Genomic DNA, 27,605 nt, shown 5'->3' on the forward strand with positions numbered 1-27,605 from the left:
AAGGAGACTTGTTCATAAAATGAGAAATTAGCCTTTTATCTTGAAATCTGGTTAGAGAGGAACTCCAATGTGTACTTAAATTATTTTGCAGCTAATTCAAATGTCCAAGGGGAAAATATATGCCAACATCTGTAATGTGTGAGAATAGGAAGTGTACCTTGGAAAGAAAAAAAATATATATAAAGAAACTGGTATTTGTGATCTAGGGAAGCACATAAGAAGGTGGGTGAAACTGAAAGGAAAGTCTAAATAAGCACCTGTAGTATGTGCTGCCTTGCACACTGAAGGGGCATGTTGGGGGCAACGAGAGGCAACACTAGGGAGATTCTGGAATGGGAAACCTGTATATTAAAGCACATTTAAATGGGTAGATGTTGGATAATAGGCAGAACTTGAAATTAAATACAGCTTGGCATAGTTATTTGCATTCTTGGTCATTGTATTAGTTTTCTAGGGCCTTGGTAACAAAATACGACAAACTGGGTGATTTAAAACAACAGATTTATTGTCTCAGTTCTGGAGGCAAGATGTCTGAAGTCAAGATGTAGGTAAGGCTATGCTCTCTCAAGGTTCGAGGGGACAGTCTGTTCCATGCCTCTTACCTTGTGTTACTGCCAATCCTTGGCATTTTTTGGCTTGCAGCTATATCACTCCAGTCTCTGATTCTTATCACGACATAATCCCTGTGTGGCTCTGTCTTCATATGGTGTGCTCCACTTGTTAGAAGGATACTAGTCGTATTGGATTAAGATCCACCCTAATCACCTCATCTTAACTTATTACATCTGCAAAGACCCTGTTTTGAAAAAAAAAAAGAAAGAAGGTCACATGCAGAGGTACTGGAATTAGGACTTCAACCTATCTTTTGGGGGAACACAGTTTAACCTGTAACAGTTACACGGTTTCTTTTACAGTGTTCAGTAAATGTTTAGCATCATAGGCTGAGTCAGAGGCTACCGTGGAAACAGGATGGGACACTTATATTTATTTACATATATCAGTGATGTCTTAATAGCAGAATATCTGAAACTGGGTAATCTATAAAGAAAAGAAATTTATTCCTTACAGTTATGAAGGCTGAAAAGTCTTGGTTCAGGGGGCCACATCTGGTGAGGGCCTTGCTGGTATGGACTCTGCACAGTCCTGAGGTAGCACAGGGCACCACATGGTGAGGGGTCCGAGCATGCTAGCCCAGAACTCTCTTTTCTTATAAAGCTACCAGTTCCTTTCCCATGATAACTCGTTCATGAGGGCTGAACCCTTAGGACCCAGTCACCATTTAAAGACTCCAGCTTTCAGTACTGCAACACTGGTGATTAAGGTTCAACATGAGTTTTGGAGGAGGCAAGCATTCAGACCACAGCAAGTGCTTACTATGTGCCACGTCCTAGAGATAAAACAGTGGATAGACAAAAATCTCTGTCCTCATGGAGCTTACATTCTGAAACAGGTTCTAAAAATGTGGTCCCTGGATCTGCAGCATCAGCATCACCTGGGAAGTTGTTAGAAACTGAAATTTTCAGGCTCCATCCCAGAACTCTTTATTTAACTAGCCTTCCAAATAATTGTGATGCAGACTCAGGTTTCAGAACCACTGATCAAGATGGAAAAGACACAGTAAACAAGATGGATAAGTAAAATAATATTAGATATTAATAGGTGCTGTGGGTAAGCATAGGGTGGGCCAGTGAAGACTCCTGAAAAGTGAAGACCTGAAGGAGTTGGAGAGTGAGCCATATGAGCATCTGGGTGCGTGTTCTCAGCAGAGAACAGTAAGTGCAAAGACCCTGGCACGTCTGAGGAATGGCAAGCAGTTAGTATCAGGTTCAGTCTATGAAATGGCCGCTGTTTGTTCATTTTTTGACCTACAGAAACACCAAATACTGGGGAGAAGAGATCAGAAAGAAAGGGGTGGAGTAGGATGCAGATTGTGGGAAGATCGTTGTAAGGTTTTGGTGGTCTGAGATTAGGAAGATGGGAGGTTTTTGAGCAAATGAGTGACGTGATCCGATTTCAGTTTTAAAAGGATCACTGTGGCTACAGGTAAAAATGGGCCTAAGAAGGAAAGGCTAAAGGAAGGGGAAAGTTGGTTAGCATGTTGTTGCAGTAGTTAAAAGAGCAGTTGCACAGACCAGGGTGATAGCACTGGAGAAGTTAGAAGAGGTACAAGACTAAAAACACACAGTGAATGTTTTGAAAAGTAAGTTTTTTTCATCCCACTCCAGTTACCCAGTTGTCTTCCTCAAAGGCAATTAGTGTTAAAAGTAGTCTTATCTCTATTCTTCTTGAGATTTTTTTTTTTTTTTGAGACAGAGTCTCCCTCTGTCGCCCAGGCTGGAGTGCAGTAGTGCGATCTCAGCCCACTGCAAGCTCCGCCTTCCGGGTTCACGCCATTCTCCTGCCTCAGCCTCCCCAGTAGCTGGAACTATAGGTGCCCACCACCGCGCCCGGCTAATTTTTTTTTTTTTTTTGTATTTTTAGTAGAGACGGGGGAGATCTTTTATGTAAATATGAGAAACAGTTTTAACAAATTAATGGAGAAGTTGTTACCTGGGCCTGTTTTCTTCCCCAGGAAACATTTAGCAATGTCTAGAGACATTTTTGTCACAACTAGGGGGAATGCTACTGGCATCTAGTGAGTAAAGGCCCAGGATGCTGCTAAACATCCTACATTCAACAGGACAGCTTCCACAACAGAGTTATCCAGCTCTTGATGTCAGTAGCGCCAAGGTTAAGAAACCTTAGTTTGATGGGATTTACAGAGGCTGGTGGAAAGCAAGTGTTGTAGTCAGAGAAGACAGTAGGAATAGAGGAGCTGACCGTATTGGGAATCTTTCAGGAACTGTAGATAGTTCAGGATTGCTGAAGTAGACATTAATTGTAATGCACAGAATAGGAAAAGATGAGGCTGGAAACCTGGACAGGCTCTAGATCATAGCCTTTATATATATCATGTTAATTAGAAATGTTTAGTTTTTTTTTGTCTTGTAGGCAGTGGAGTTCTGTGAAAGGATTCATGGAGTGACATGGTCAGCTTTTCATTTTAGAGAGCTCATTCTGGTGAGAGTTACCCAGCTCTGATGTCAGTTAAAGAGGGATAGCACCTGAGGCAGGTTAGATATTGTAATAGCCTGGGGGAGAGAGGAGAGTCTGAAATAGGATAAATACTAGAAATGGAGAGGAGACAATGGATTAGAATAATATTTAGGAAATAATGTTGGCAAGACTTGGTAATTAGATTTGGGGTGAAGATAAGGGAAGCATTAAGAATATCTCTGTACTTTCTAGTTTAGATAATCCTGTGACTCTGAGTGAAATAGGAACCCATTGGTGAGTAATTTAGGTAATTACCAGTAATTAAGGTAAAATGAGCAGAGGAAGATGATGAGTCACTTTGGAGGTGTTGAATTAGAGCTGCCTCAGGTCCAGGTGGAAGTGTTTAGCAGGCATTTGTGTACATGAATCTGAAACTTGGAGAAGTCTGAAAGGATCAAGAGATCATTTTGTTTAACAAGTGTAGAGAAATTAGTGAACTTTCATTTTTATCATATTATTTCACTCTGTAGATAAAAATAGCCTCCTTTAATTTTATCAGAAAAGTAGTATGTGTACCTGATGCAAAATTAAAATGTCAAAAGGTTATAAAATTAAAAAATTGTGCTTCTTTGCTCGTGCCACCCAGTGCTAGTTCCCAGAGATAGCTCTTGTTAAATATCATATGTATATGTATCTTAACAGATTTTTAAATATATACAGAAACATTTAAAAAGCCAAGTGAGATCATACTAGAAAAGATTTCGGTATATTGTTTTAAACAAATAAACCTTTTATCTTACACAGTTGTTAAAATGAATGACATTATGTTATGGAAAAAGTAAGTGAAGGGATAAAGCACAGACTAATGGATAAGTGTGATCTCTGATGTAAAGTAAAAGCTGAACATGCATATGTGATGATATAGGCATTACCCAGCGATATGAAAGCAGTTACTTTTGGGGAGAGATAGTGGTAGAGATGGTAAAGAAAATTTATTCTTTTCTGTCTACGGTTTTCTTTCATTTGTTCAGGTTTGTTCCTTTTGTTTTCTTTACATTTTCTAATGTTTAGAAAAAATACCCAGTATACCTTATTAACAATAAAAAGTAACCTTTTTCAAAAGCACAAAGATTTTCCTTATCAGCACATGTAGATCATTTTTAACAGCTACAAGTATTCTATGCTATGGCTGTATCTTTTTTTTCTTTTAAACTGGTTCCTCATCAACAGACAAACATCCTTTTATGGTTATGGCTGTCTTGAGCATCTTGGCTGACTTCTGTGATTGTATCTGTAAAATAAATTTCTGATCATGAAGTGATGTATCAATCCATAATTAAAAATTTTAAAAGATGTTGTGAAATGCCCTTCCAAAAGACAGTAAAAGTGTGTATTATGAGAAAGAATATAGGACTGCCAGTTTTCTTATATCTGTGTCAATAATAGCTGATAATAAACTTTAAAAGTTTTGCCAATATGTTAGGTTAAAAATAGTATCTCTTCATTTGATTTACCTTTGTGAGTGAAATTTGAACATCGTTGACCATTTTTTACTGTGAATCTTTTACTGTTTTTATATTTGGTTAATTTTTTATATTTTTTATTATTTATGATACTTTTTGGTTCTTTTTGCTGCACATTAAAAAAAAATATTTCATAAAGAAATATGCCCTTTAACTAGCGACCTCATTGCCAGAAATTTATCCAGTGGATAAACTCATAGTTTTTTAATAGTCACAGCCTCCGAGTTTGGGAGAGATCTCAGTTCGTAATACAAAAATGCAAAAATATATTTTCTTCCAGTTTTGTTTTAATTCCATTTTCTAAAATACTGAAATCTTAGAAACTTTTGAAATTGTTACCAGAAAGTTAAGGATCCAGCTGGTTTTGTTTTTTCCCAAAAGATTAATTAATTCAATACCGTTTTTCAATAAGCCACCTTTTTCTTGATTTGAAATGCTATTATGTTTTAAATTTCCACATAAACTTTTGTTTTTCATAGACTCTTTATTTCAACCTGATAAAGTCCCTTTATAAGATTTATCTGGTAAAGACCACCAGGGAGACATCTGTAGGCTGACAAAGGTTAATTAGCTTGCTGCAGTGAGGGAGACTTGCACAGCAGAAGAAATGCCACCTTTTCACTAAAGAATGAACCAGGGTTATTATAGGATTTTGGAGAGGGGTGGAGTTTGGACAAAGTTTAAATGCAACAATATTTGATAAGCTTAAAGCACAGCAAGACAGTGTGTCAAGGGTTAATAAACATCAGGCCTGGGCTGAGAAGCTGACTCAGGGTTCTGATTCCCTGGAGACTACAAAATCGAGATACATGTGGAATGTTGTGTCTGGAAACCTCTTATCTGAAGCTCTGAGTTGCAAATTGAGGCTGCTTCTGTTTCATAATGATCTACCATCAGTGCAAGAGTGGGATGTTCCATTCTCACTTTATAAAATTTCAAACAACATAGTTTTTGACAGTTTGATGGAGAGAACAGTTTCTCAGCACATTGTCTTTAGTATTAACAAATGCATTTTTTAAAAGCAGACTCAGAGCCTGTTCAGCATAAATATCATTGTTTTTATTACATTCTTTAAGGTAATATATTTTTATATGTAGTAAACTTCGTCTCTTCCTCTCCCTCAGTTCCCCTTTCAAGAGTTTTCCAGTTATACTCACCTATTTTTCCAGATAACATTTAGAATAATTTTTGCCACATTACTTTTTGAAAATCTTTTTTATAATTTAAAATTGATCGGATCAGATTAGTACACCCCTTCCCACAGTGCCCCTTTCCAGAATTTTCCAGTTACACCCACTTGTTTATTGGTCTGAAGTTTTAGAATGCTTTTTGCCAAGTTATATAATTTTTAAAAATCTTCCTGTGTTTTAGCTGGGATTACTTTACATACAGGTTAATTCAGAGGAAATCAACATCATTATCATTGATACCTTTTTTTCTCAAGCTTTTTAAAATTGTGGTAAAATACGTATAAACTTTACCATCATAATCATTTTTAAGTTTACAGATCAGTGGTACTACATTTATATTGTTGTGCAACCATCATCGCTGTTTATCTCCAGAACTCTTTATTTTGTAAAACTGAAGCTGTATATCCATTTAAACAACAGCTTTCCATTCTCACCTTTCCACAGGCCCTGGAAACCAAAATTCTCTCTCTCTGATTTTCACTACTTTAAAGTACTTCATGTAAGTGGAATTGTACATTATTTGTTCTTTTGTGATTGGCTTATTTCATTTAGCAAAATGTCCTCAAGATTCATTCATTTTGTAGCATATATCAGAATTTCCTTACTTTTTAAGGCTGAATAATATTCCATTGTATGTAAATACCACATTTTGCTTGTTCGTTCATCCTTGGTGAACACTTGGTTTGCTTCACATTTTAACTCTTGTGAATACTGCTCCAATGAACATGAGTGTACAAATACTTTCTTGAAACTCTGCTCTCAAGGGGTATATATCCAGAAGTGGAATTGCTGGATCATGTTGTAATTCTATTTTTAATTTTTTGAGGAATTTTCATCCTGTTTTCCATAGCAGAAATAACATTTTACTTTCAAACCAATAGTGTGCAAGGGTTGCAGTTTCTCCACATTCTCTTCAACACTTATTTTCTGAATTTTGATGGTAGCCATTCTTGTGGGTATAAGGTAGCATCTCATTGTAGTTTTGATTTGTTTTGCTAATGATTAGAGATGTTTATCTTTTCCTCTGTTTATTGGCCATTTGTGTGTCTCTATTTGAGTCTTTTGCACATTGTTGAATCAGGTTTTTCTTTTGGTTGAGTTTCAGGAATTTTCTATATATTTTGGATACTAATCTCTTATCAGATATATGATTTGCCTATATTTTCACCCATTCTGTGGCTGGCCTTTTACTGTTGATATGGTCTTCTGATGTACAAATTTAAAAATTTTTCGTGAAGTCTAATTTGCCAGTATTTTCTTTCAGTGACTGCCTTTGTTGTCACATCCAAGAAATAATTGCCAAATATAATGTCATGAAGCTCTTTTGTTCAGTGTTCTAAGAATTTTATAGTTTTAGGTCTTATATTTAGGTCTTTGATCCATTTTGAGTTATTTTTTCTTTTCCTTTTTTTATTTCAATAGGTTTTTGGGGAACAGGTGGTGTTGGATTACATGGACATGTTTTTTGGTAATAATTTTTGAGATTTGGGTGCACCCCTCACCCAAGCAGTGTACACAGTACCCAATGTGTAGTCATTTATCCCTCACCCTTTCCCACCCTTTACTTCAAGTTCCCAAAGTCCATTGTATCATTCTGTGCCTTTGCATCCTCATAGCTTAGTTCCCATTTATGAGTGACAACATACAATGTTTGGTTTTCCATTCCTGAGTTACTTTACTTAGAATAATGGTCTCCAACTCCATCCAGGTTGCTGTGAATGCCATTATTTGGTTATTTTGCATGGCTGAGTAGTAGTCCATGGTGTGTGTGTGTGTATTTGTATATGTATTATACATGCCACATTTTCTTTATCCACTTGTTGATTGATGGGCATTTGGGCTGATTCTGTATTTTTGCAGTTACAAATTGTGTTGCTATAAACGTGTGTTCAAGTGTCTTTTTTTGTATGACTTCTTTTTTTTTGGGGGGTAGATACCCAGTAGTGGGATTGCTGGGTCAAATGGTAGATATTTGGTTCCTTAAGGAATCTTCACATCATTTTCCATAGTGGTTATACTAGTTTACATTCCTAGCAGCAGTGTAAAAGTTTGATCTTTTTACCACATTGATGCCAACATCTATTATTTTTTGATTTTTTGATTATGGTGATTCTTGCAGGAGTAAGATGGTATCGCATTGTGGTTTTGGTTTGCATTTCCCTGATAATTAGTTATGTTGAACATATTTTCATATGTCTGTTGGACATTTGTATATCTTCTTTTGGGAATTGTCTATTCATGTCCTTAGCCCACTTTTTGATGGGATTGTTTGTTTTGCTTTTTTCTTGCTGATTTGTTTGGGTTTTTTATAGATTCTGGATGTTAGACCTTTGTCAGATGCATAGTTTACTAAGCTTTTCTCCCACTCTGTGGGTTGTCTGTTTACTGATTATTTCCTTTGCTGTGCAGAAGCTTTTTAGTTTAATTAAGTCCCATCTATTTGTCTTTGTTTTTGTTGAATTTGTTTTTGGGTTCGTGGTCATGAAGTCTTTGCCTAAGCCAATGTCTAGAAGGGTTTTTCTGATAATATCTTCTAGGACTTTTATGGCTTCAGGTCTTAAAAGATTTAAGTCTTTGATCTAATCTTGAGTTCATTTTTGTGTAAGGTGAGAGATGAGGATCCAGTTTCATTCTTATACATGTGGCTTGCCAATCACCTCAGCACCATTTGTTGAATAGGGTGTCCTTTCCCCACTTTATGTTTTTGTTTGCTTTGTCAAAGATCATTTGGCTGTAAGTATTTGGCTTTATTTCTGGGTTCTGTATTCTGTTTCATTGGTCTATGTGCCTATTTTTATACCAGTACTATGCTGTTTCAGTAACTATAGCCTTATAGTTTAGTTCGAAGTTGGGTGATGTGATACATCCAGATTTGTGGGTTTTGGGTTTTTTTGTTTTTGTTTTTGCTTAGTCTTGATTTGGCTATGTGTGTTCTTTTTTGGTTTCATATGAATTTTAGGATTGTTTTCCCTAGCTCTGCAAAGAATGGTGATATTTTGATAGGAATTGCATTGAATCTGTAGATTGCTTTTGGCAGTATGATGATTTTCACAGTATTGACTCTAGCCATCCATGAGCATGAGATGTGTTTCCATTTGTTTGTGTCATCTATGATTTCTTTCAGCAGTGTTTTGTAGTTTTTCTTGTAGATGTCTTTCACTTCCTTAGGTATATTCCTAAGTTTTTTTTTTTTTTGCAGACATAGTAAAAGGGGTTGAGTTATTGATTTGATTTTCAGCTTGGTTGCTGTTAGTGTATAGCAATGCTACCGATTTGTGTACATCAATTTTGTATCCTGAAACTTTACTGAATTCATTTGCCAATTCTAGGAGCTTTTTGGATGAATCTTCAGGGTTTTCTTGGTATACGAGCATATCATCAGCAAACAGCAACAGTTTGACTTCCTCTTTACTGATTTGATGCCCTTTATTTCCTTATCTTGTCTGATTGCTCTGGCTAGGACTTCCAGTACTATGTTGAACAGTAGTAGTGAGACTGGGCATCCTTGTCTTGTTCCAGTTCTCAGGGGAAATGCTTTCAACTTTTCCCCATTCAGTATAATGTTGGCTGTAGGTTTGTCATAGATGGCTTTTATTACCTTAAGGCATCTCCTTTCTATGCCAATTTTGCTGAGTGTTTTAATTATAAAGGAACACTGGATTTTGTCAAATGCCTTTTCTGTGTCTATTGAGATGATTATGTGATTTTTTGTTTTTAATTGTTTATATGGTACGTCACATTTATTGACTTGTGTATGTTAAACGATCCCTGCATCCCTAGCATGAAACCCACTTGATAATGATGTGTTATCTTTTTGATGTGCTGTTGGATTCGGTTAGCTGGTATTTTGTTGAGGATTTTTGCATCTATGTTCACCAGGGATATTGGCCTGTAGTTTTCTTTTCTTTCTTTCTTTCTTTCTTTCTTTTTTTTTTTTCTGTTATATTATTTACTGGTTTTAGTATTAGGGTGATACGGTCTTCATAGAATGAATTAGGGAGGGTTTCCTCTTTCTCTGTATTGTGGGGTAGTGTCAATAGGATTGGTACCAGTTCTTCTTTGAATATTGGATAGAATTTAGCTGTGAATCCATCTGGTCCTGGACGTTTTTTTTGTTGGCAGTTTTAATTACCGTTTCCGTCTTGCTGCTTGTTGTTGGTCTGTTCAGAGTTTCTATTTCTTCCTGGTTTAATCTAGGAGGGTTTTATGTTTTCAGGAATTTACCCATTTCCTCTAGATTTTCTAGTTTGTGCACGTAAAGGGGTTCATAGTAGCCTTGAATGATCTTTTGTATTTCTGTGGTATCAGTTGTAATATCTCCATTTCATTTCTAAGAGAGCTTATTTGGATCTTCTCTCTTCTTGCTTGGTTAATCTAACTAATGGCCTATCGATTTTGTTTATCTTTTTCAAAGAAGGAGCTTTCTGTTTCATTTATCTTTTGTGTTTTTTGTTTCTTTCTTTCTTTGTCTCAATTTCATTTAGTTCTGTTCTGATCCTTGTTTCTTCTTCTGGGTTTGGGTTTGGTTTGTTCTTGTTTCTCTAGTAACTTAAGGTGTAACCTTAGATCGTCTATTTATGCTCTTTCAGACTTTTTGGATATAGGCATTCATTGCTGTGAACTTTCTTTTTAGCACCACTTTTGCTTTATCACAGAAGTTTTTATATGTTGTGTCACTTTTATCATTCAGTTCAAAGGATTTTTAAATTTCTACCTTGATTTCATTGTTGATCGAATGATCATTCAGCAGTAGGTTAATTTACATGTATTTGCATGGTTTTGAGGGTTCCTTTTGGAGTTGATTTCCAATTTTATTCCACTATAGTGTGAGAGAGTACTTGCTATAATTTCGATTTTCTTAAATTCGTTGAGACTTGTTTTGTGTCCTGTCGTGGTCTGTCTTGGAGAAGGATCCATGTGCTGGTGAATAGAATGTATAGTCTGTAGTTGTTGGCAAAATGTTCTGTGAATATCTGTTAGGTCAATTTGTTCCGGGGTATAGTTTAAGTCCATTGTTTCTCTGTTGACTTTCTGTCTTGATGACTTGTCTAGTGCCGTCAGTGGAGTATTAAAGTCCGCCACTATTATTGTGTTGCTGTTTATCTCATTTCTAAAGTCTAGCAGTACTTGTTTTATAAATTAGGGAGCTCTAGTGTTAGGTGCATATGTATTTAGGATTGTGATATTTTCCTGTTGAACAAGGCCTTTTGTCATGATGTAATGTCTCTGTCTTTTTTAACTGTTGTTGCTTTCCAGTCTGTTTTGTCTGATATAAAAATAGCTACTCCTGCTTGCTTTCAGTGTCCATTGGCATGGAATATCTTTTTATTGTTGTTGTTGTTTTAAATTTTATTTTATTTTTTATTATTATACTTTAAGTTCTAGGGTACATGTGCACAACGTGCAGGTTTCATATGTATACATGTGCCATGTTGGTGTGTTGCACCCGTTAACCAGTCATTTACATTAGGTATATCTCCTAATGCAGTCCCTCCCTGCTCCACCCACCCCACGACAGGCCCCAGTGTGTGATGTTCCCCACCCTGTGTCCAAGTATTCTCATTTTTCAATTCCCACCTATGAGTGAGAACGTGCAGTGTTTGGGTTTCTATCCTTGAAATAGTTTGCTGAGAATGATGGTTTCCAGCTTTATCCATGTCCCTACAAAGGACATGAACTCATCTTTTTTTATGGCTGCATAGTATTCCATGGTGTATATATGCCACATTTTCTTAATCCAGTCTATCATCGATGGACATTTGGGTTGGTTCCAATTCACTTTGCTATTGTGAATAGTGCCGAAATAAACATACGTGTGCATGTGTCTTTATAGCAATGTGATTTATAATCCTTTGAGTATATGCCCAGGAATGGGATGGCGAGGTCAAATGGTATTTCTAGTTCTAGATCCTTGAGGAATCTCCACACTGTCTTCCACAGTTGGTTGAACTAGTTTACAGTCCCACCAACAGTGTAAAAGTGTTCCTGTTTCTCCACATCCTCTCTAGCATCTGTTGTTTCCTGACTTTTTAATGATCATCATTGTAACTGGTGTGAGATGGTATCTCATTGTGGTTTTGATTTGCATTTCTTTGATGACCAGTGATGGTGAGCATTTTTTCATGTGTCTGTTGGCTGCATAAATGTCTTCTTTTGAGAAGTGTCTGTTCATATCCTTTGCCCACTTTTTGATGGGGTTGTTTGATTTTTCGTGTAAATTTGTTTAAGTTCTTTGTAGATTCTGGATATTAGCCCTTTGTCAGATGGGTAGATTGTAAAAATTTTCTCCCATTCTGTAGGTTGCCTATTCACTCTGATGGTAGTTTCTTTTGCTGTGCAGAAGCTCTTTTCTTTAATTAGATCCCATTTGTCAATTTTGGATTTTGTTGCCATTGCTTTTGGTGTTTTAGTCATGAAGTTGTTGCCCATGCCTATGTCCTGAATGGTATTGCCTAGGTTTTCTTCTAGGGTTTTTATGGTTTTATATCTAACATTTAAGTCTTTAATCCATCTTTAATTAATTTTTGTATAAGGTGTAGGGAAGGGATTCAGTTTCAGCTTTCTACATATGGCTAGCCAGTTTTCCCAGCACCATTTATTAAATAGGGAATCCTTTCCCCATTTCTTGTTTTTGTCAGGTTTGTCAAAGATCAGATGGTTGTAGATGTGTGGTTTTATTTCCGAGGGCTCTATTCCTTTCTACTAGTCTATATTTCTGTTTTGGTACCAGTACCATGCTGTTTTGGTTACTGTAGCCTTGTAGTATAGTTTGAAGTCAGGTAGCATGATGTCTCCAGCTTTGTTCTTTTGACTTAGGATTGTCTTGGCAATGCAGGCTCTTTTTTTGTTCCATATGTACTTTAAAGTAGTTTTTTCCCATTCTGTGAAGAAAGTCATCGGTAGCTTGATGGGGATGGCATTGAATCTCTAAATTACCTTGGGAAATATGGGCATTTTCGCAATATTGATTCTTCCTATCCATAAGCATAGAATGTTCTTCCATTTGTTTCTGTTCTCTTTTAGTTCGTTGAGCAGTGGTTTGTAGTTCTCCTTGAAGAGGTCCTTCACATCCCTTGTAAGTTGGATTTCTAGGCATTTTGTTCTCTTTGAAGCAATTGTGAATGGGAGTTCACTCATGATTTGGCTCTCTGTTTGTCTGTTATTGGTGTATAGGAATGCTTGTGATTTTTGCACATTGATTTTGTATCCTGAGACTATGCTGAAGTTGCTTATCAGCCTAAGGACATATTGGGCTGAGACGATAGGGTTTTCTAAATATACAATCATGTCATCTGCAAACAGGGACAATTTGACTTCCTTTTTTCGTAATTGAATACCCTTTATTTCTTTCTCTTGCCTGATTGCCCTGGCCAGAACTTCCAACAGTATGTTGAATAGGAGTGGTGAGAGAGGGCATCCCTGTCTTATACCAGTTTTCAAAGGGAATGCTTCCAGATTTTGCCCATTCAGTATGATATTGCCTGTGGGTTTGTCATAAAGAGCTCTTATTATTTTGAGATACTTCCCATCAATACCAAATTCATTGAGAGTTTTTAGCATGAAGGGCTGTTGAATTTTGTCGAAGGCCTTTTCTGCATCTATTGAGAAAATCATGTGGTTTTTTCCCTTTGGTTCTGTTTATATGCTGGATTACGTTTATTGATTTGTGTATGTTGAACCAGCCTTGCATCCCGGGGATGAAGCCAACTTGATCATAGTGGATAAGCTTTTTGGTGTGCTGCTGGCTTCAGTTTGCCAGTATTTTATTGTGGATTTTCATATTGACGTTCATCAGGGATATTGGTCTAAAATTCTCTTTCTTTGTTGTGTCTCTGCCAGGCTTTGATATCAGGATGATGCTGGCCTCATAAAATGAATTAGGGAGGATTCCCTCTTTTTTTATTGATAGGAATAGTTTCAGAAGTAATAGAACCAGCTCCTTTTTCTACCTCTGGTAGAATTCGGCTGTAAATCCTTCGGGTCCTGAACTTTTTTTGGTTGGTAGGCTGTTAATTATTGCCTCAATTTCGGAGCCTATTATTGGTCTATTCAGGGATTCAGCAACTTCCTGGTTTAGTCTTGGGAGAATGTATGTGTCCAGGAATTTATCCATTTCTTCTAGATTTTCTAGTTTATTTGCGTACAGGTGTTTATAGTATTCTCTGATGGTAGTTTGTATTTCTATGGGATTGGTGGTGATATCTCCTTTATCATTTTTTATTACATCTATTTGATTCTTTTCTCTTTTCTTTTTTGTCTTGCTAGCGGTCTATCCATTTTGTTGATCTTTTCACAAAACCAGCTTCTGGATTCATTGATTTTTTTGAAGGGTTTTTTGTGTCTGTATTTCCTTCAGTTCTGGTCTGATCTTAGTTATTTCTTGCCTTCTGCTAGCCTCTGGATGTGTTTGCTCTTGCTTCTCTAGTTCTTTTGGTTGTGATGTTTGGGTGTCAATTTTAGATATTTCCTGCTTTCTCTTGTGGGCATTTAGTGCTATAAATTTCCTTCTACACACTGCTTTAAATGTGTCCCAGAGATTCTGGTATGTTGTATCTTTGTTCTCATTGGTTTCAAAGAACATCTTTCTTTCTGCCTTCATTTCGTTATGTAACCAGTAGTCATTCAGGAGCAGGTTGTTCAGTTTCCATGTAGTTGTGCGGTTTTGAGTGAGTTTCTTAATCCTGAGTTCTGGTTTGATTGCACTGTGATCTGAGAGACAGTTTGTTATAATTTCTGTTCTTTTACATTTGCCGAGGAGTGCTTTACTTCCAACTATGTGATCCATTTTGGAATAAGTGTGAGAGAAAAATGTATATTCTGTTGATTTTGGGTGGAGAGTTCTGTAGATGTCTATTAGGTCCGCTTGGTGCAGAGTTGAGTTCAATTCCTGGATATCCTTGTTAACTTTCTGTCTCGTTGATCTGTCTAATGTTGACAGTGGAGACAGTGGAGTGTTAAAGTCTCCCATTATTATTGTGTGGGAGTCCTAATCTCTTTGTAGGTCTCTAAGGACTTGCTTTTTGAATCTGGGTGCTGTTGTATTGGGTGCATATGTATTTAGGATAGTTAGCTCTTCTGGTTGAATTGATCCCTTTACTATTATGTCATGGCCTTCTTTATCTCTTTTGATGTTTGTTGGTTTAAAGTCTGTTTTATCAGAGACTAGGATTGCAACCCATGCTTTTTGTTTTGTTTTGTTTTCCATTTGCTTGGTAGATCTTCCTCCGTCCCTGTATTTTGAGCCTATGTGTGTGTCTGCACATGAGATGGGTCTCCTGATTACAGCAAACTGATGGGTCTTGACTCTTTATCCAGTTTACCAGTCTGTGTCTTTTAATTGCAGCATTTAGCCCATTTACATTTAAGGTTAATATTGTTATGTGTGAATTTGATCCTGTCATTATGATGTTAACTGGATATTTTGCTTGTTAGTTGATGCAGTTTCTTTTTAGCATGGATAGTCTTTACAATTTGGCATGTTTTTGCAGTGGCTGGTACTGGTTGTTCCTTTCCATGTTTAGTGCTTCCTTCAGGAGCTCTTGTAAGGCAGACCTGGTGGTGACAAAATCCCTCCACATTTGTCTGTCTGTAAAGGAGTTTATTTCTTCTCCACTTGTTTAGCTTAGTTTGGCTGGATATAGAATTCTGGGTTGAAAATTCTTTTCTTTAAGAATGTTGAATATTGTCCCCCACTCTTTTCTGGCCTGTAGAGTTTCTGCCGAGAGATCTGCTGTTAGTCTGGTGGGCTTCCTTTTGTGGAAAACCCGACTTTTCTCTCTGGCTGCCCTTAACATTTTTTCCTCCATTTCAACTTTGGTGAATCTGACAATTATGTGTCTTGGAGTTGCTCTTCTCCAAGAGTATCTTGGTGGCGTTCTGTGTATTTCCTGCATTTGAATGTTGGCCTGTCTTGCTAGGTTGGGGAGGTTGTCCTGGATCGTATCCTGAAGAGTGTTTTCCAACTTGGTTCTGTTCTCCCTGTCACTTTCAGCTACACCAATCAGATGTAGATTTGGTCTTTTCACATGGTCCCATATTTCTTGGAGGCTTTGTTCATTTCTTTTTACTCTTTTTTTCTCTAAACTTCTCGCTTCATTTCATTCATTTGATCTTCAGTCACTGATACCCTTTCTTCCATTTGATCAAATTGGCTACTGAAGCTTGTGAAGCTTGTGAATGCGTCATGTAGTTCTCGTGCCGTGGTTTTCCACTCCATCAGGTCATTTAAGGACTTGTCTACACTGTTTATTCTAGTTAGCCATTTGTCTAATCTTTTTTCAAGCTTTTTAACTTCTTTGCGATGGGTTCAAACATCTTCCTGTAGCTTGGAGAAGTTCGTTATTAACGATCGTCTAAAGCTTTCTTCTGTCAACTCATCAAAGTCATTCTCCGTCCAGCTTTGTTCCGTTGCTGGTGAGGAGCTGCATTCCTTTGGAGGAGAAAAGGCACTCTGATTTTTAGAATTTTCAGCTTTTCTTCTCTGGTTTCTCCCCATCTTTGTGGTTTTATCTCCCTTTGTTGTTTGATGATGGTGATATACAGGTGGGGTTTTGATGTGGATGTCCTGTTTGTTAGTTTTCCTTTCTAACAGTCAGGACCCTCAGTTGCAGGTCTGTTGGAGTTTGCTGTAAGTCCACTCCAGACCCTGTTAGCCAGGGTATCACCAGTGGAGGCTGCAGAACAGCAAATATTGCAGAAGGGCAGATGTTACTACCTGATCCAGAAGCTTTGTTTCTTTCAGAGGGGCACCCAGCTGTATGATTTGTCAGCCAGCCCCTACTGGGAGGTGTCTCCCAGTTAGGCTACTTGGGAGTCAGGGACCCACTTGAGGAGACAGTCTGTCCCTTCTCAGATCTCAGACTCCATGTTTGGAGAACCACTACTCTCTTCAAAGCTGTCAGGGACTTTTAAGTCTGCAGAAGTTTCTGCTGCCGTTTGTTCAGCTATGCCCTGCTACCAGAGGTGGAGTCTACAGAGGCAGGCAGGCCTTGCTGAGCTGTGATGGGCTCCACCCAGTTCAAGCTTCCCAGCTGCTTTGTTTACCTAGTCAATCCTCCTAAATGGCGGATGCCCCTACCCCAGCCTCACTGAGTCTTTCAGTTTGATCTCAGACTGCTGTGCTAGCAGTGAGCGAGGCTCCGTGGCCATGGGACCCTTTGAGCCAGGCGTGAGAAATAATATCCTGGTGTGCCGTTTGCTAAGGCCATTGGAAAAGCGCAGTGTTAGGGTGGGAGTGTCCTCAATTTCCAGGTACCATCTGTCATGGCGTCCCTTTGCTAGGAAAGGGAATTCCCCAACCCTTTGCACTTCCCGGGTGAGGCGATGCCCTGCCCTGCTCCGTGGGCTGCACCCACTGTCTGACAAGCCCTAGTGAGATTGGCGTGGTACCTCAGTTGGAAATGCAGAAGTCACCTGTCTTCTGTGTTGCTCATGCTGGGAGCTGCAGACTGGAGCTATTCCTATTCGGCCATCTTTGGCATAGATTATCTTTTTCCACCACTTTACCTTAAGTTTGTTTGAGTCTTTTATGTGTCAGATGAGTTTCTTAAAGGCAGCGGATACTTGGTTGGTGAATTCTTGTCCATTCTGCCATTCTGTATCATTTAAGTGGAGCATTTATGCCATTTACATTCAGCGTTAGTACTGAGAAGCAATGTACTGTTCTATTCATTGTGCTAGTTGTTGGCTGAATAACTTGTTGTTTTTGTTTTGTTTTGTTTTTTTTAATGTTACTGCTTTACAGGTCCTGTAAGATTTATGCCTTAAGGAGGTTCTATTTTGGTCTATTTAAGGTTTTGTTTCAAGATTTAGAGCTCCTTTTAGCAGTTCTTGCTGGCTTGGTAGTAGTGAATTCTCTCAACATTTGTTTGTCTAAAAAAGACTCTATGTTTCCTTTATTTATGAACCTTACTCTTACTGGATACAAATTCTTGGCTGGTAATTGTTTTGTTTAAGGAGGCTAAAGATAGGACCCACATTCCTTCTAGTTTGTAGGGTTTTTGCTGAGAAATCTGCTGTTAATCTAATGGGTTTTCCTTTTTAGGTTACCTGATTCTTTTGCCTGGCAGCTCTTAAGATTCTTTACTTTGTCTTGACTTTAGATAACCTGATGACTATGTGCGTAGGTGATGGTCTTTTTGCAATGAATTTCCAGGTGTTCTTTGAGCTTGCTTTATTTGTATGTCTAGATCTCTAGCAACGTCAGGAAAGTTTTCCTTAATTATTCTCTCAATATGTTTTCCAAACTTTTAGATTTCTCTTCTTCCTTGGGGAGATAGCAGAGGAGTGAAGTGGACTCTGTGAGGGTCTTTGGTTATAGTTTCATTTAGTGTGCTGTTTTTGTGTTGGTTGGCCTCCAGCCAGGAGGTGGCACTTTCAAGAGAGAATCAGCTGTGGTAGTATAAAGAGGATGCAAGCTTGCGCTCGGGTCACCAGGATAAGTATTTGGGTTTCTCAGGTGGTGGGTGGGGCCATAGAGCTCCCAGGAGATTATATCCTTTTATCTTAGACTACCAGGGTGGGTAGAGAAAGACCATCAGGTGGGGGCTGGATTAGGCGTTTCTGAGCTGAGACTCTCCTTGGGTGGGGTTTGCTGTGGCTGCTGTGGGAGATGGAAGTGTGGTTCTTATGCCAATGAAGTTATGTTCCCAAGGGGATTATGGCTGCCTCTACAGCATCATACAGGTCACCAGGGAAGTGGGGGAAAGCCGACAGTAACAGGCCTCACCCAGCTCCCACAAAGCCCGAAAGGCCAGTACCACTCCCGGGGTGCCCCTTCCAGTGGCACTGAGTTAATTTCCAGGCAGCTGCTGAGCAGGATTGAGAAGCTGCCCCAGACTGTAAGCCTGGTCTTGGCTCCCTTCCCAAAAATCCTTTGACCATAAAGTCAGATGCCTTTTTTTTCCTGTGAAGTCTTTATTTCATTGTTCTGTATGTCTGTTTTCATGCCAGTACTACACTATTTTGATCAATGTAGCTTTGTAGTAAGTCTTGAAATCAGTAAGTATGAGTTTTCTAGCTTTGTACCTCTTTTTCAAAACTGACTATTCGGGGTCCCTTAATATTCCATGTGAATTTTAGAATGGATTTTTCTATTTCTGCAGAAAACGTTGGGATTTCAGAAGGAACTGCATTGAATCTGTAGGTCTCTGGATAGTATTGATATTTTAACAATATTAAGTTTTCCAATTGATGAACGTGTAATGTCTTTCTAATTATGTATTCTTTAATTTCTCACAGCAGTGTTTTGTAGTTTTTGTTGTACAGCTCTTTCACTGTCTTGGTTAATTCCTAAGGTTTCTTTTTTATGCTATTGCAAATGGAATAATTATTTCAAGAAATGTTCTAGTGTGTAAAAATGTAACTTGTTTTTGTGTTGACTTTGTATCCTGCTTCTTCTTTGCTAAATTGATTTATTAGTTCTAACAGGTTTTTTTTTTTCTTGGAATCTTTAGGGTTCCCTGCATATACGATCATATCATCTGTAAGAACATAATTTTACTTTTTCTTTCCGATTTGGATGTCTTTTGTTTCTTTTCCTTTCCTAATTGCTCTGAGTAGAGCTTCGAGTAGTATGTTGAATAGAAGTGATTAAATCAGGCATTCTTGCCTTGTTGTGGATCTTAGAGGAAAAGCTTTGAGTCCCTTACCATTTGATCTTAGAAGAAAAGCTTTTAGTCCTTTACCATTGTGTATGATGTTCACTGTGAGTTTCTCATATATGGCTTTTATTATGTTGAAGTAGTTTCCTTCATTTCCTAGTTTGTTGAGTGTTTATATCATGAAAGGATATTGAATTTTGTCAGATGCTTTTTCTCCATCAGTTGAGATGACCATGTAGGGTTTTATTTTTTCCTCCTGAATTCTGTTAATGGGGTGTATTGCCTTGATTGATTTCCATATGTAAAATCATCCTTGCATTTCAGGATAAATCCCACTTGGTCATGGTATATAATCTTTTAATATGCTGCTGAATTCAGTTTGCTAGTATTTTGTTGAGAATTTTTACATCACTGTTAATAATGGATACTGGTTTGTAGTTTGTTTTTTTTCTCTTTTTAGGTTGCTCTCATTTCTTTTTCTAAAAATAATTTTAATTGACACAGTCATTGTACATATTTTTGGAGTACATAGCAATGTTACAGTACATATAATGTATCAGGGTAATTAGCATATCTATCATCTCAAACACTTCTTTGTGTTAAGAACATTCAGTATCCTCCTAGCTGTTTGAAACTATATATTATTGTTAATTATAGTCATCCTACAGTACTATAGAGTACAGTAACTTATTGCTCCAGCTTTTATCATTAGCTGTAATTCTGCATCCTTTAACTCATCTCTCTCTCTCTGCATCCTTTAACACATTGCCCTTCCCCTTCCTGGTTTCTACCATCCTTTGTTGGTTTGTGGTTTTCTTGTAGTGTCTTTGTCTGGCTTTGGTATCAGGGTAATGCTGGCCTCACAGAATGAGTCAGGAAGTGTTCCCTCCTCTTCTGTTTGTTTGTTTGTTTGTTTTTGTTTTTGTTTGTTTGTTTGTTTTAATTTGAGAAGGCTTGGTTTTAGTTCTTTTTCAGATGTTAAGTAGAGTTCACCAGTGAAGCCATCATGTCCAGGGGTTTTCTTTGTTGGGAGGTTTTTGATTACTGATTCTATCTCCTTACTAATGTAGCATTTTCAGGTTTTCTGTTTGTTTTTGATTCTGGTTCAGTAAGTTTAGTGTTTCTAACAGTTTTTCCTCATCTAGGTTATGTAGTTGTTGGCATTCAGTTGTTCATAGTATCCTCTTATAATCTTTTGTATTTCTGTAAAACTGGTAGCAATGCCTTAGTTTTGTTTCTGATTTCAGTAATTTGAGTCTTTTTTTTTCTTAGTTTAGCTAGAGATTTATCAGTTTTGTTCCTTTTTGAAGAACCTTTTAGTTTCATTGATTTTTCCATGTTGCTTTCCTATTTTCCATTTTGTTTATCTCTGTTCTTGTTTTATTTCTTCTGCTAGCTTTGGGTTTAGTTTGTTCTTTTTCTAGTTTTTGAAGTTGTAAAAATAGGTTCTGTAATGTAATGGGGAGCCGAGCAAGAAGACACGAGGCAGATGAAAACAGAGGTAGCCTTTATTGGGCTCGCGGGCGAGGTTCACCGGCCCTCTAGGAGGAGGGCCAAGGAAGTCGCGCGCGGGGCAGGTATCAGGGGTCTTTTATAGGACAAGGTAGGCGGGGTCTGTAGGTTTCGGTTTCCTAAGTTAGGTTTCGATTTCTGAGGAATGATGTGTCCAGGAGTTTGCGCAGAGCGGGGGTTTTTTGGCGGGCACGGGCTTTTTTCGAGCGCTGAGAGTCTTAGCAGGAAGTGATGGGTGGGAAGTCCTAACAAAGGACCTGCCATGCCAGGTGATACCACCATGTTGGGTCTAGATTCCTGCCTAACATTCCGACCTCTTTCTAATAAGAAAAAGGGGCGACGTATTCATCTGGCTACGTCCTGCTGGTATAGATCGTTGTGGGGTTCTTCGGAGGTTGGAACTCAGGTATAGGGGTGGAGTAGCATCTGATTGACAGTGACCTGCAAGACTTCCTTTATGCGGTCCTGGACAAAGCGGATGACACAGGGAGCTATGAGTAGCAAGAATCTAATGATTAGTAAGGGGCTTAGAAAGGGTAGGACCCAGCCGGCTGTAGACGATTGCCACCACCCAAGTGAGGGCCCTGGTCCGAGGTTTTTCTGGTGGAGCCCTTCCTGAATCCTTTCTAGAGTGAGGAGATTGGTTTCTACTAGTCCTGACTCATTGATGTAGTAGCAACATTCTTCATTGAGGAACATGCTGGTGCCGCCTTTATCGGCTGTAAGGAGGTTGAGTGCCCGATTCTGGGCTGCCACCTGGGCGACTGAAGTGAGCTGTCATTAGAGGGAAGCCAAGGACTCTGCAGAAGCTTCGATTGCTACCTGTAATCGGGCTGAAAGGTCCTGAGAAGCCTGGACAGAATGAATTAGGGCTCTGGTTCCTAGGCCGGAGGCTACAAGGGATGAGGCTAAAGAGACCCCGATCATCAATGGAAGGAATACTGCCCTTGACTGGCAGGGGCGGGCAGAGGGCAGGAGGGAGGATAGCTCAGCCTCACTGTACAGGGTAAGGCTGGGGACTAGGGAGATGGGAATGCATAGGGTAGTGTTGGGAGCATGGAGGGTTTTTGATAGGGTGGAATTGCACCAAAAATACCCACCTGGAGGGGTGGTTAGATTTGGAGGTACAGATCCGGTCTGGTTGCACCAGGAAGCATTCGGGGTGGAGTAGCAAAAGGGGAGTTGTTGCCTAAGCGGGTCTTGGAACAAGGGGACCTCTCCCAGGGTTCGGCCGGAAAGGGGAAAGGAGGGGGTTAGGTTAGAGGAGTTAAAAGGTCTGGGTAAGGGTACCGCAACCAGTGGGGGCTTATTCAAGGCTGCACACAGGAAACAATGAGAGATGTTGTGTACCTCGGCCGTTTGTACTACTTGAGCCCCTTCCCTGACTAAGGTTAGCCAGGAAAAAGGGTTGCTGCTGCCCTGGGGATTGCTGCCTGGGTCAGCTATAGCTGAGATGGCTTTCCCCTGTTGTTTGATGTCAGAGGCCAGGCTGACAAGGCTGCTTACGACCCTAATGTGGGCCCTAAAGATCCTGAGTCGGGCCACGGGATAAGAGTCATGGATGCCTTGGTAAAGGCAGGCCTCAACCCCCAACACCCACCTCAAGTCCCAAGGGTCAGGGATGGTGAGGAAGAATGTAGACTTGTCATACTTGTCACTCCTAGTCAGTCGCACAGAGGAAGTGGGCTGCTGCCAGAGGATTTCTTTGGTGTCCAGAATGGTCTTGTGCATGTTGCAGTAGCGATAAGGGCAGCCTCCATTGGTTTCAACCCAAGTGAATCGACAGGCATCGTTCGTCTGATCATATGTGAAAGAAATGACTGGGTATGGAGGGGGGCACTTCTGGGGCATACTCTGGAAGGAGGAGATATTAAAGGTTACTTGGCTTTGGCACCCTTGAGGCTGGCAGTCTTCTGTGGCTATAGTGAGGGAGCTCATGCGATCTCCCTGGTCCAGGTCTCGGTAAGGTAGAACCTCCATCGGAATGGATCGGTAGGGGTAGTTTGGGCAGGAGTCTTACCTAGATCTGGGAGGACTAGATGGCCAAGGAAGGTTAGGCAGAGGGTCGTTACCTGTGCATGTGAGTCGTAACTTGGTAGGGGTAACAACCTGAGTGGTCCAATTGGAATCATGTTGGGTGGGTGGCTTTTTCAGCTGGGACAGGTGATACCAGGAGGAAAGACCAAGAAGCTTGGCAGCGGTGGGAGTGGTGAGGATTACGGTGTATGATCCTTCCCACCGTGGAGATAAGGCTTGGGGTTGCAGCTGCTTGACCTGGACCAGGTCTCCAGGTGCTACGATGGCAGGATTCTCGAGGGTTGGGGAAGCGGATGCAGGGAGACACCGGTCTGTTTGTTTTCTCAGAAGCTCACGAAGAAGGGTTAAGTAAGGGAGGTAGGAGCCTGAGGGAGGGGAGAGGGCCGGCAGCTCCTGGAAGAGGAATGGGTGTCCGTACAGCAGCTCAAAAGGGCTGAGCCCTGTGGGGGCCCGCGGAGCTGCCCTAAGACGAGTGAGAGCCAAGGGAAGGAGAGTCACCCACGAGAGGCAGGTTTTTAGATTGAGTTTGGTCACATGTTTAAGGAGACTGTTGGCGCTTTCTACCTTTCCAGATGACTGTGGATGGTAGGGAATGTGGAGCTTCCAGGTAATCTGGAGTGCGGCCGCCATCTGCTGGGTGAGTTTAGAAATGAAGGCCGGACCATTGTCTGATTGGATGGTTCGGGGGAGACCAAACCTGGGGATGATGTGCTCTAGGAGAGTGGTTGCCCCGACCTCTGCAGTTTCCCGGGTGGTGGGGAAAGCCTCGATCCATCCTGAAAAGGTGTCAACCAGGATCAGCAGGTAGTGAAATTTTTTATGGCAGGACATGTGGGTAAAATCAAGTTGCCAATCTTCCCTTGGCTGGTGACCCCTTAGCTGATGAGTGGGCCCTGGGTGCCTGAGCCTGCCTTGGGGGTTAGCAGCTGAACAGGTGGCACATTGCTGATGTACCTTTCTAATTTGGGCCTGCAGTGAGGGGAGGTGAAGGGTGGGTTCCAGGAAGTTATACATAGCCTTAGGCCCTATGTGGAGAGAGCGGTGTATGTCGGTCTGAGTCTGAGGGAGTGCTACTCGGCTGTCAATGAACACCCACCCATCCTCGCTCTGGGTGGCACTGGGATGGGCCATCAGGGTTTGAAGTTCCTGGGGAGAGTAGTCGGGGGAATATGTGGGGGAAAGAAAGTAAAGGCGCTGGGGTAGGGGAGGAAGTGAGGGTGGTGGCCCGTGCAGTGGGATCAGCTAGGTTGTTACCCTGCGACACAGGGTCCTTAGAATGCTGGTGGCTTTTACAGTGGATGATGGCTACCTCCTTGGGGGCCTGGAGAGCATCAAGCAACCTCTTTATATGTGGTCCATTGACTACTGGCGTCCCTTTGGTGCTAAGGAACTCATGCTCTTGCCAGAGAAGGGAGTAGGTGTGTGCAATAAGGTAGGCATATTTGGGGTCTGTGTAGATATTAACCCTCTGCCCTTCGGAGAGAAGTAAGGCACGAGTAAGGGCAGTGAGTTCAGCCTTCTGGGTGGTGGTGCCTAAAGGCAAGGGCCTGGTTTCGACCGTCTGGGTTGCTGTTACGACAGCGTATGCCACTTGCCGGCGGCCATTGGGGGTTAAGACAGAACTCCCATCCATGAACAGGGTACGGTCCGGGTGTTCTAATGGCTGTTCGGAAAGACCGAGGCAGGCGGGCAGCAAGGTGGTGAGAACCTCCGGGCAGGAATGTGCGGGGGCGGAATCGCACCCTGGAGTGGGCAAGAGGGTAGCAGGGTTTAGAGGAGGTGAGGTAGTGAGGGTGATGTGAGGATTTTCGATGAATAGCAGGTGGAACTGTTGAAGCCAGGATGGGGTGAGGTGGCTGAGACACTTGTGTGTGATGAGATCTGACAGTCAGTGAGAAGAGTAGACAGTAAGAGGATGTCCTAGGGTGAGCTTGAGGGCCTCCTTGGTAAGTTCTGTGGCAGCTGCCAGGGCTCACAGACAAGGTTGCCAGCCCTGGACTGTGGGGTCTAACTGCTTGGAGAGATAGGCCACAGCCTGGTATGTGGATCCAACCGGCTGGGCTAGGAGGCCAGTAGCTACCTTTTGACGCTCGGTGAATAGATGAAAAGGCTGAAGGGGGTTGGGGAGAGAGAGAGAACGGGGGCAGAAAGGAGACAGTCCTGAAGCTTCTTGAAAGAGTTGGCAACCAATGACGGGTCGGACAGCGGTCCGGTGGGCGCTTCCTTGGCAGCCTGGTAGAGGGGCTTGGCTAGGACCCTGAAGTTGGAAATCCAATGCCTGAAATACCCTACCAGTCCCAGGAAGGACAAGATCTCTTCCGCATCCTGGGGAGGCTGAAGAGTTTCAATAAGGCTTATTCTGTCTGCCGTGAGGCTTTTCGTAGTGGGTGTGAGGAGTATGCCTAGGTAGGTGACAGAAGGGGTGCAAAGCTCAGCCTTGGCTGGGGTAACCTGATAACCTCGGTTGCCAAGAAAATTTAAAAGTGTAGCAGTATCTGCAAGGGAGTTCTCCCAGGAGGGACTACATAGCAATGAGTCATCTACATATTGCAATAGTGTGCTGTGAGTGAGGGGACAGAGGCTAACATCCTGTGTCAGTGCCTGTCCGAAAAAATGGGGGCTATCTCGGAACCCTGAGGCAGAACAGTCCAAGTCAGCTGGGAAGAAATATGAGTGTCTGGATCTTCCCACGTAAAGACAGACAAAGTGACAGTCGGGGTGTAGGGGAATAGTGAAGAAGGCATCCTTTAGGTCAAGGACAGTAAAATGAGTGTTATCAGGGGGAATGTGTGAGAGGGAATGCGTGAGAGAAGTGTATATGGGTTAGGAACAACTGGAAAGGTGGGGACTACTACCTCATTGATGAGGCGTAGATCCTGCATGAGGCGGTAGCCTGCGGAGCTTTTCCATACAGGCAGGATAGGAGTATTGCATGGTGAGTTGGCAGGGACTAGAATGTGCTGCTGGAACAGGCGCGTGATGATGGGTTTTAGTCCCTGTCAGTGTTCAAGGGAGGTAGGGAACTGGGGTCTAGAGGGAAACTTGGAGGGATCCTTCAGCCAGATGCAGACTGGAGTATGGTGCTGGGCAATGATGAGGATGGAGGTGTCCTACACCTTAGGGTTAATGGGTACTGGAAACGGGAGTGGGGGTCAGCCCGGCGGGGTTTATCAGGCAAGAGGAGGGGAAAGAAGAACGCAAGGTGCGGGGAGGGGTTGGGCCGGAAGTGCACTGAGGTCCCTAGCTTGGAGAGGAGGTGTCGTCCTAACAAGGGGACTGGGCACAAAGGAATGGTAAGAAATGAGTGCAAGAAGAGGGAGCCATCCAGGCAGCAAGACAGAGGAGGAGTCTGGCAGTAGGTGGAGGGAGTGCCATCAATTCCCATGACCGTGAGAGCGGGAGGATGGCTGGGGCCACTGAAGGAAGGCAAAACAGAGTAGGTAGCCCCCATGTCCATAAGGAAGGATATGGACTTAACCGCTACCTGGGCTCAGCGAAAGTAAGCGGGGTTCCCGAGTCCGAGCCTCTTCAATCTTCGTCGGTGTCGAAGAGCTGGAAGACGCCTCCAGTACCTGGAGGAGGGTCGTCACATGGAGGCGTAGCGACCGTCCTCATGTTGGGGCAGTCTGACTTCCAATGGCCCATCTGCCAGCAGCTCGGACAGGGGCGAGTTGGCTCCTTAGAGTTGGGGCACTGCTTGGCCCAGTGACCTTCATTGCCGCACTTGAAGCAGGCACCAGGTGGCGCTCGGGAAGTACCTCCTCTCTGAGAGCTCCTGGAGCCAGCCGGCCTCAGGGCTGCTACCAAGGCCTGGGTTTGGAGTTGTACCTTCTGTTTTAGCCTGGCCTGTCGCTGGGCCTCAGCTGCTTCCTCCCTGGAGTTGTAGACCTTGAAGGCCAGTTTGACTAAATCCTGGATGGGATTTTGATGGCCGGCTGTCCTCCACCTTTTTAAACTTTTTCCAGATATCCGGAGCCAGCTGAGAAATAAAGTACGTAGCCAAGAGAGTTCCTCCTGCTAGGGAGGCAGGGTCAAGGCGGATGTACTGAATGAGTGCCTCAGTCAGTTGGTTAAGAAAAACAGCTGGATTCTCATCTGAGCCCTAGACTACCTCCTTTAATTTATCAAAGTTGACCGACTTATTGGAGGCTGCCTGCATGCCAGCAAGAAGGCACTGGACCATCATGTCTTGGCAGCGGTGGCCTGCCTGCCCAACCTGGTACTCCCAGCCGGGCTTGGCCAAGGGCACCGCCTCGGTGCCGACTGGCATGGCGGGGTCAGTTAAATGAACCTGGTCAGTGTGCTGCCTGGCTGCCGCTAGGATACGTTCCCGTTCCTCAGGGGACAGGGTTGAGGTCATAATGACATGCAGATCGTGCCAGGTGAGGTCATACGCCTGGCATAGGTATCTGAACTCTTTGATATACAGAGTCGGGTTGGCCAAGAGCCTACATGCTCTTCAATCTTAGGTCTGCCAGCAAAAACAGCACATGGACCCGGACCACTCCTTTGGCGCCTGCCACTTCCTGCAAGGGGCACAGGAGGTTGGTCCTGGACGGGGTATGGGTTGAGACAGGCAAGGAGGAGGAGGAGGCAGGAGAGACAGGATCTGTCAGGTTTGGTGGGGACACAGGAGGAGTGGACAGAAGGGGTGGCGCCGACGAGGATGGAAACGACGACGGGTCAGAGTAAGGGGGAGGTTGAGC

General features: G+C 41.7%; 2 protein-coding genes across 5 annotated transcripts in view; one reads left to right on the plus strand and one right to left on the minus strand.

Moving 5' to 3' along the window:
- Positions 1–27,605, plus strand: part of LOC105475564 (core 1 synthase, glycoprotein-N-acetylgalactosamine 3-beta-galactosyltransferase 1) — a 115,186-nt gene that overhangs the window by 2,326 nt on the left and 85,255 nt on the right. Inside the window, exon 1 of one of the 4 annotated variants that reach the window (XM_011730926.3) lies at positions 26,106–27,443. The exons of the other annotated variants lie outside the window; for them this stretch is intronic. The gene's annotated coding sequence lies outside the window, so the exon portion shown is untranslated. Of the gene's footprint in view, positions 1–26,105; positions 27,444–27,605 lie in introns of those variants that run through there. 4 annotated transcript variants of the gene reach the window in all.
- Positions 658–27,259, minus strand: LOC112425532 (uncharacterized). Its single transcript, XM_071094066.1, has 7 exons — positions 27,011–27,259; positions 26,728–26,916; positions 26,384–26,471; positions 23,464–23,675; positions 22,463–22,716; positions 3,352–3,481; positions 658–796 (listed from the first exon to the last, which is right to left on the minus strand). Exons 1-6 carry the CDS (start codon positions 27,257–27,259, stop codon positions 3,409–3,411), a joined length of 1,065 nt encoding a protein of 354 aa, XP_070950167.1. The 3' UTR covers positions 658–796; positions 3,352–3,408.

Source organism: Macaca nemestrina, chromosome 4 (genome assembly GCF_043159975.1).
Source record: "Macaca nemestrina isolate mMacNem1 chromosome 4, mMacNem.hap1, whole genome shotgun sequence".
Taxonomy (NCBI): domain Eukaryota; kingdom Metazoa; phylum Chordata; class Mammalia; order Primates; family Cercopithecidae; genus Macaca; species Macaca nemestrina.

Bases quoted from the DNA above. Each gene is read 5' to 3' on its own strand.
- LOC112425532 (XM_071094066.1), bottom strand. From the start codon at position 27,259: ATGACCTCAACCCTGTCCCCTGAGGAACGGGAACGTATCCTAGCGGCA. The intron at 22,717-23,463 runs GTAGAAAGCGCC...TCCTCCTTCCAG, and splicing joins ATCCACAGTCATCTGGAAAG to AGTATGCCCCAGAAGTGCCC. The intron at 3,482-22,462 runs GTGGGTGTTGGG...TGATCCTTTCAG, and splicing joins CCTGACCCTTGGGACTTGAG to ACTTCTCCAAGTTTCAGATT.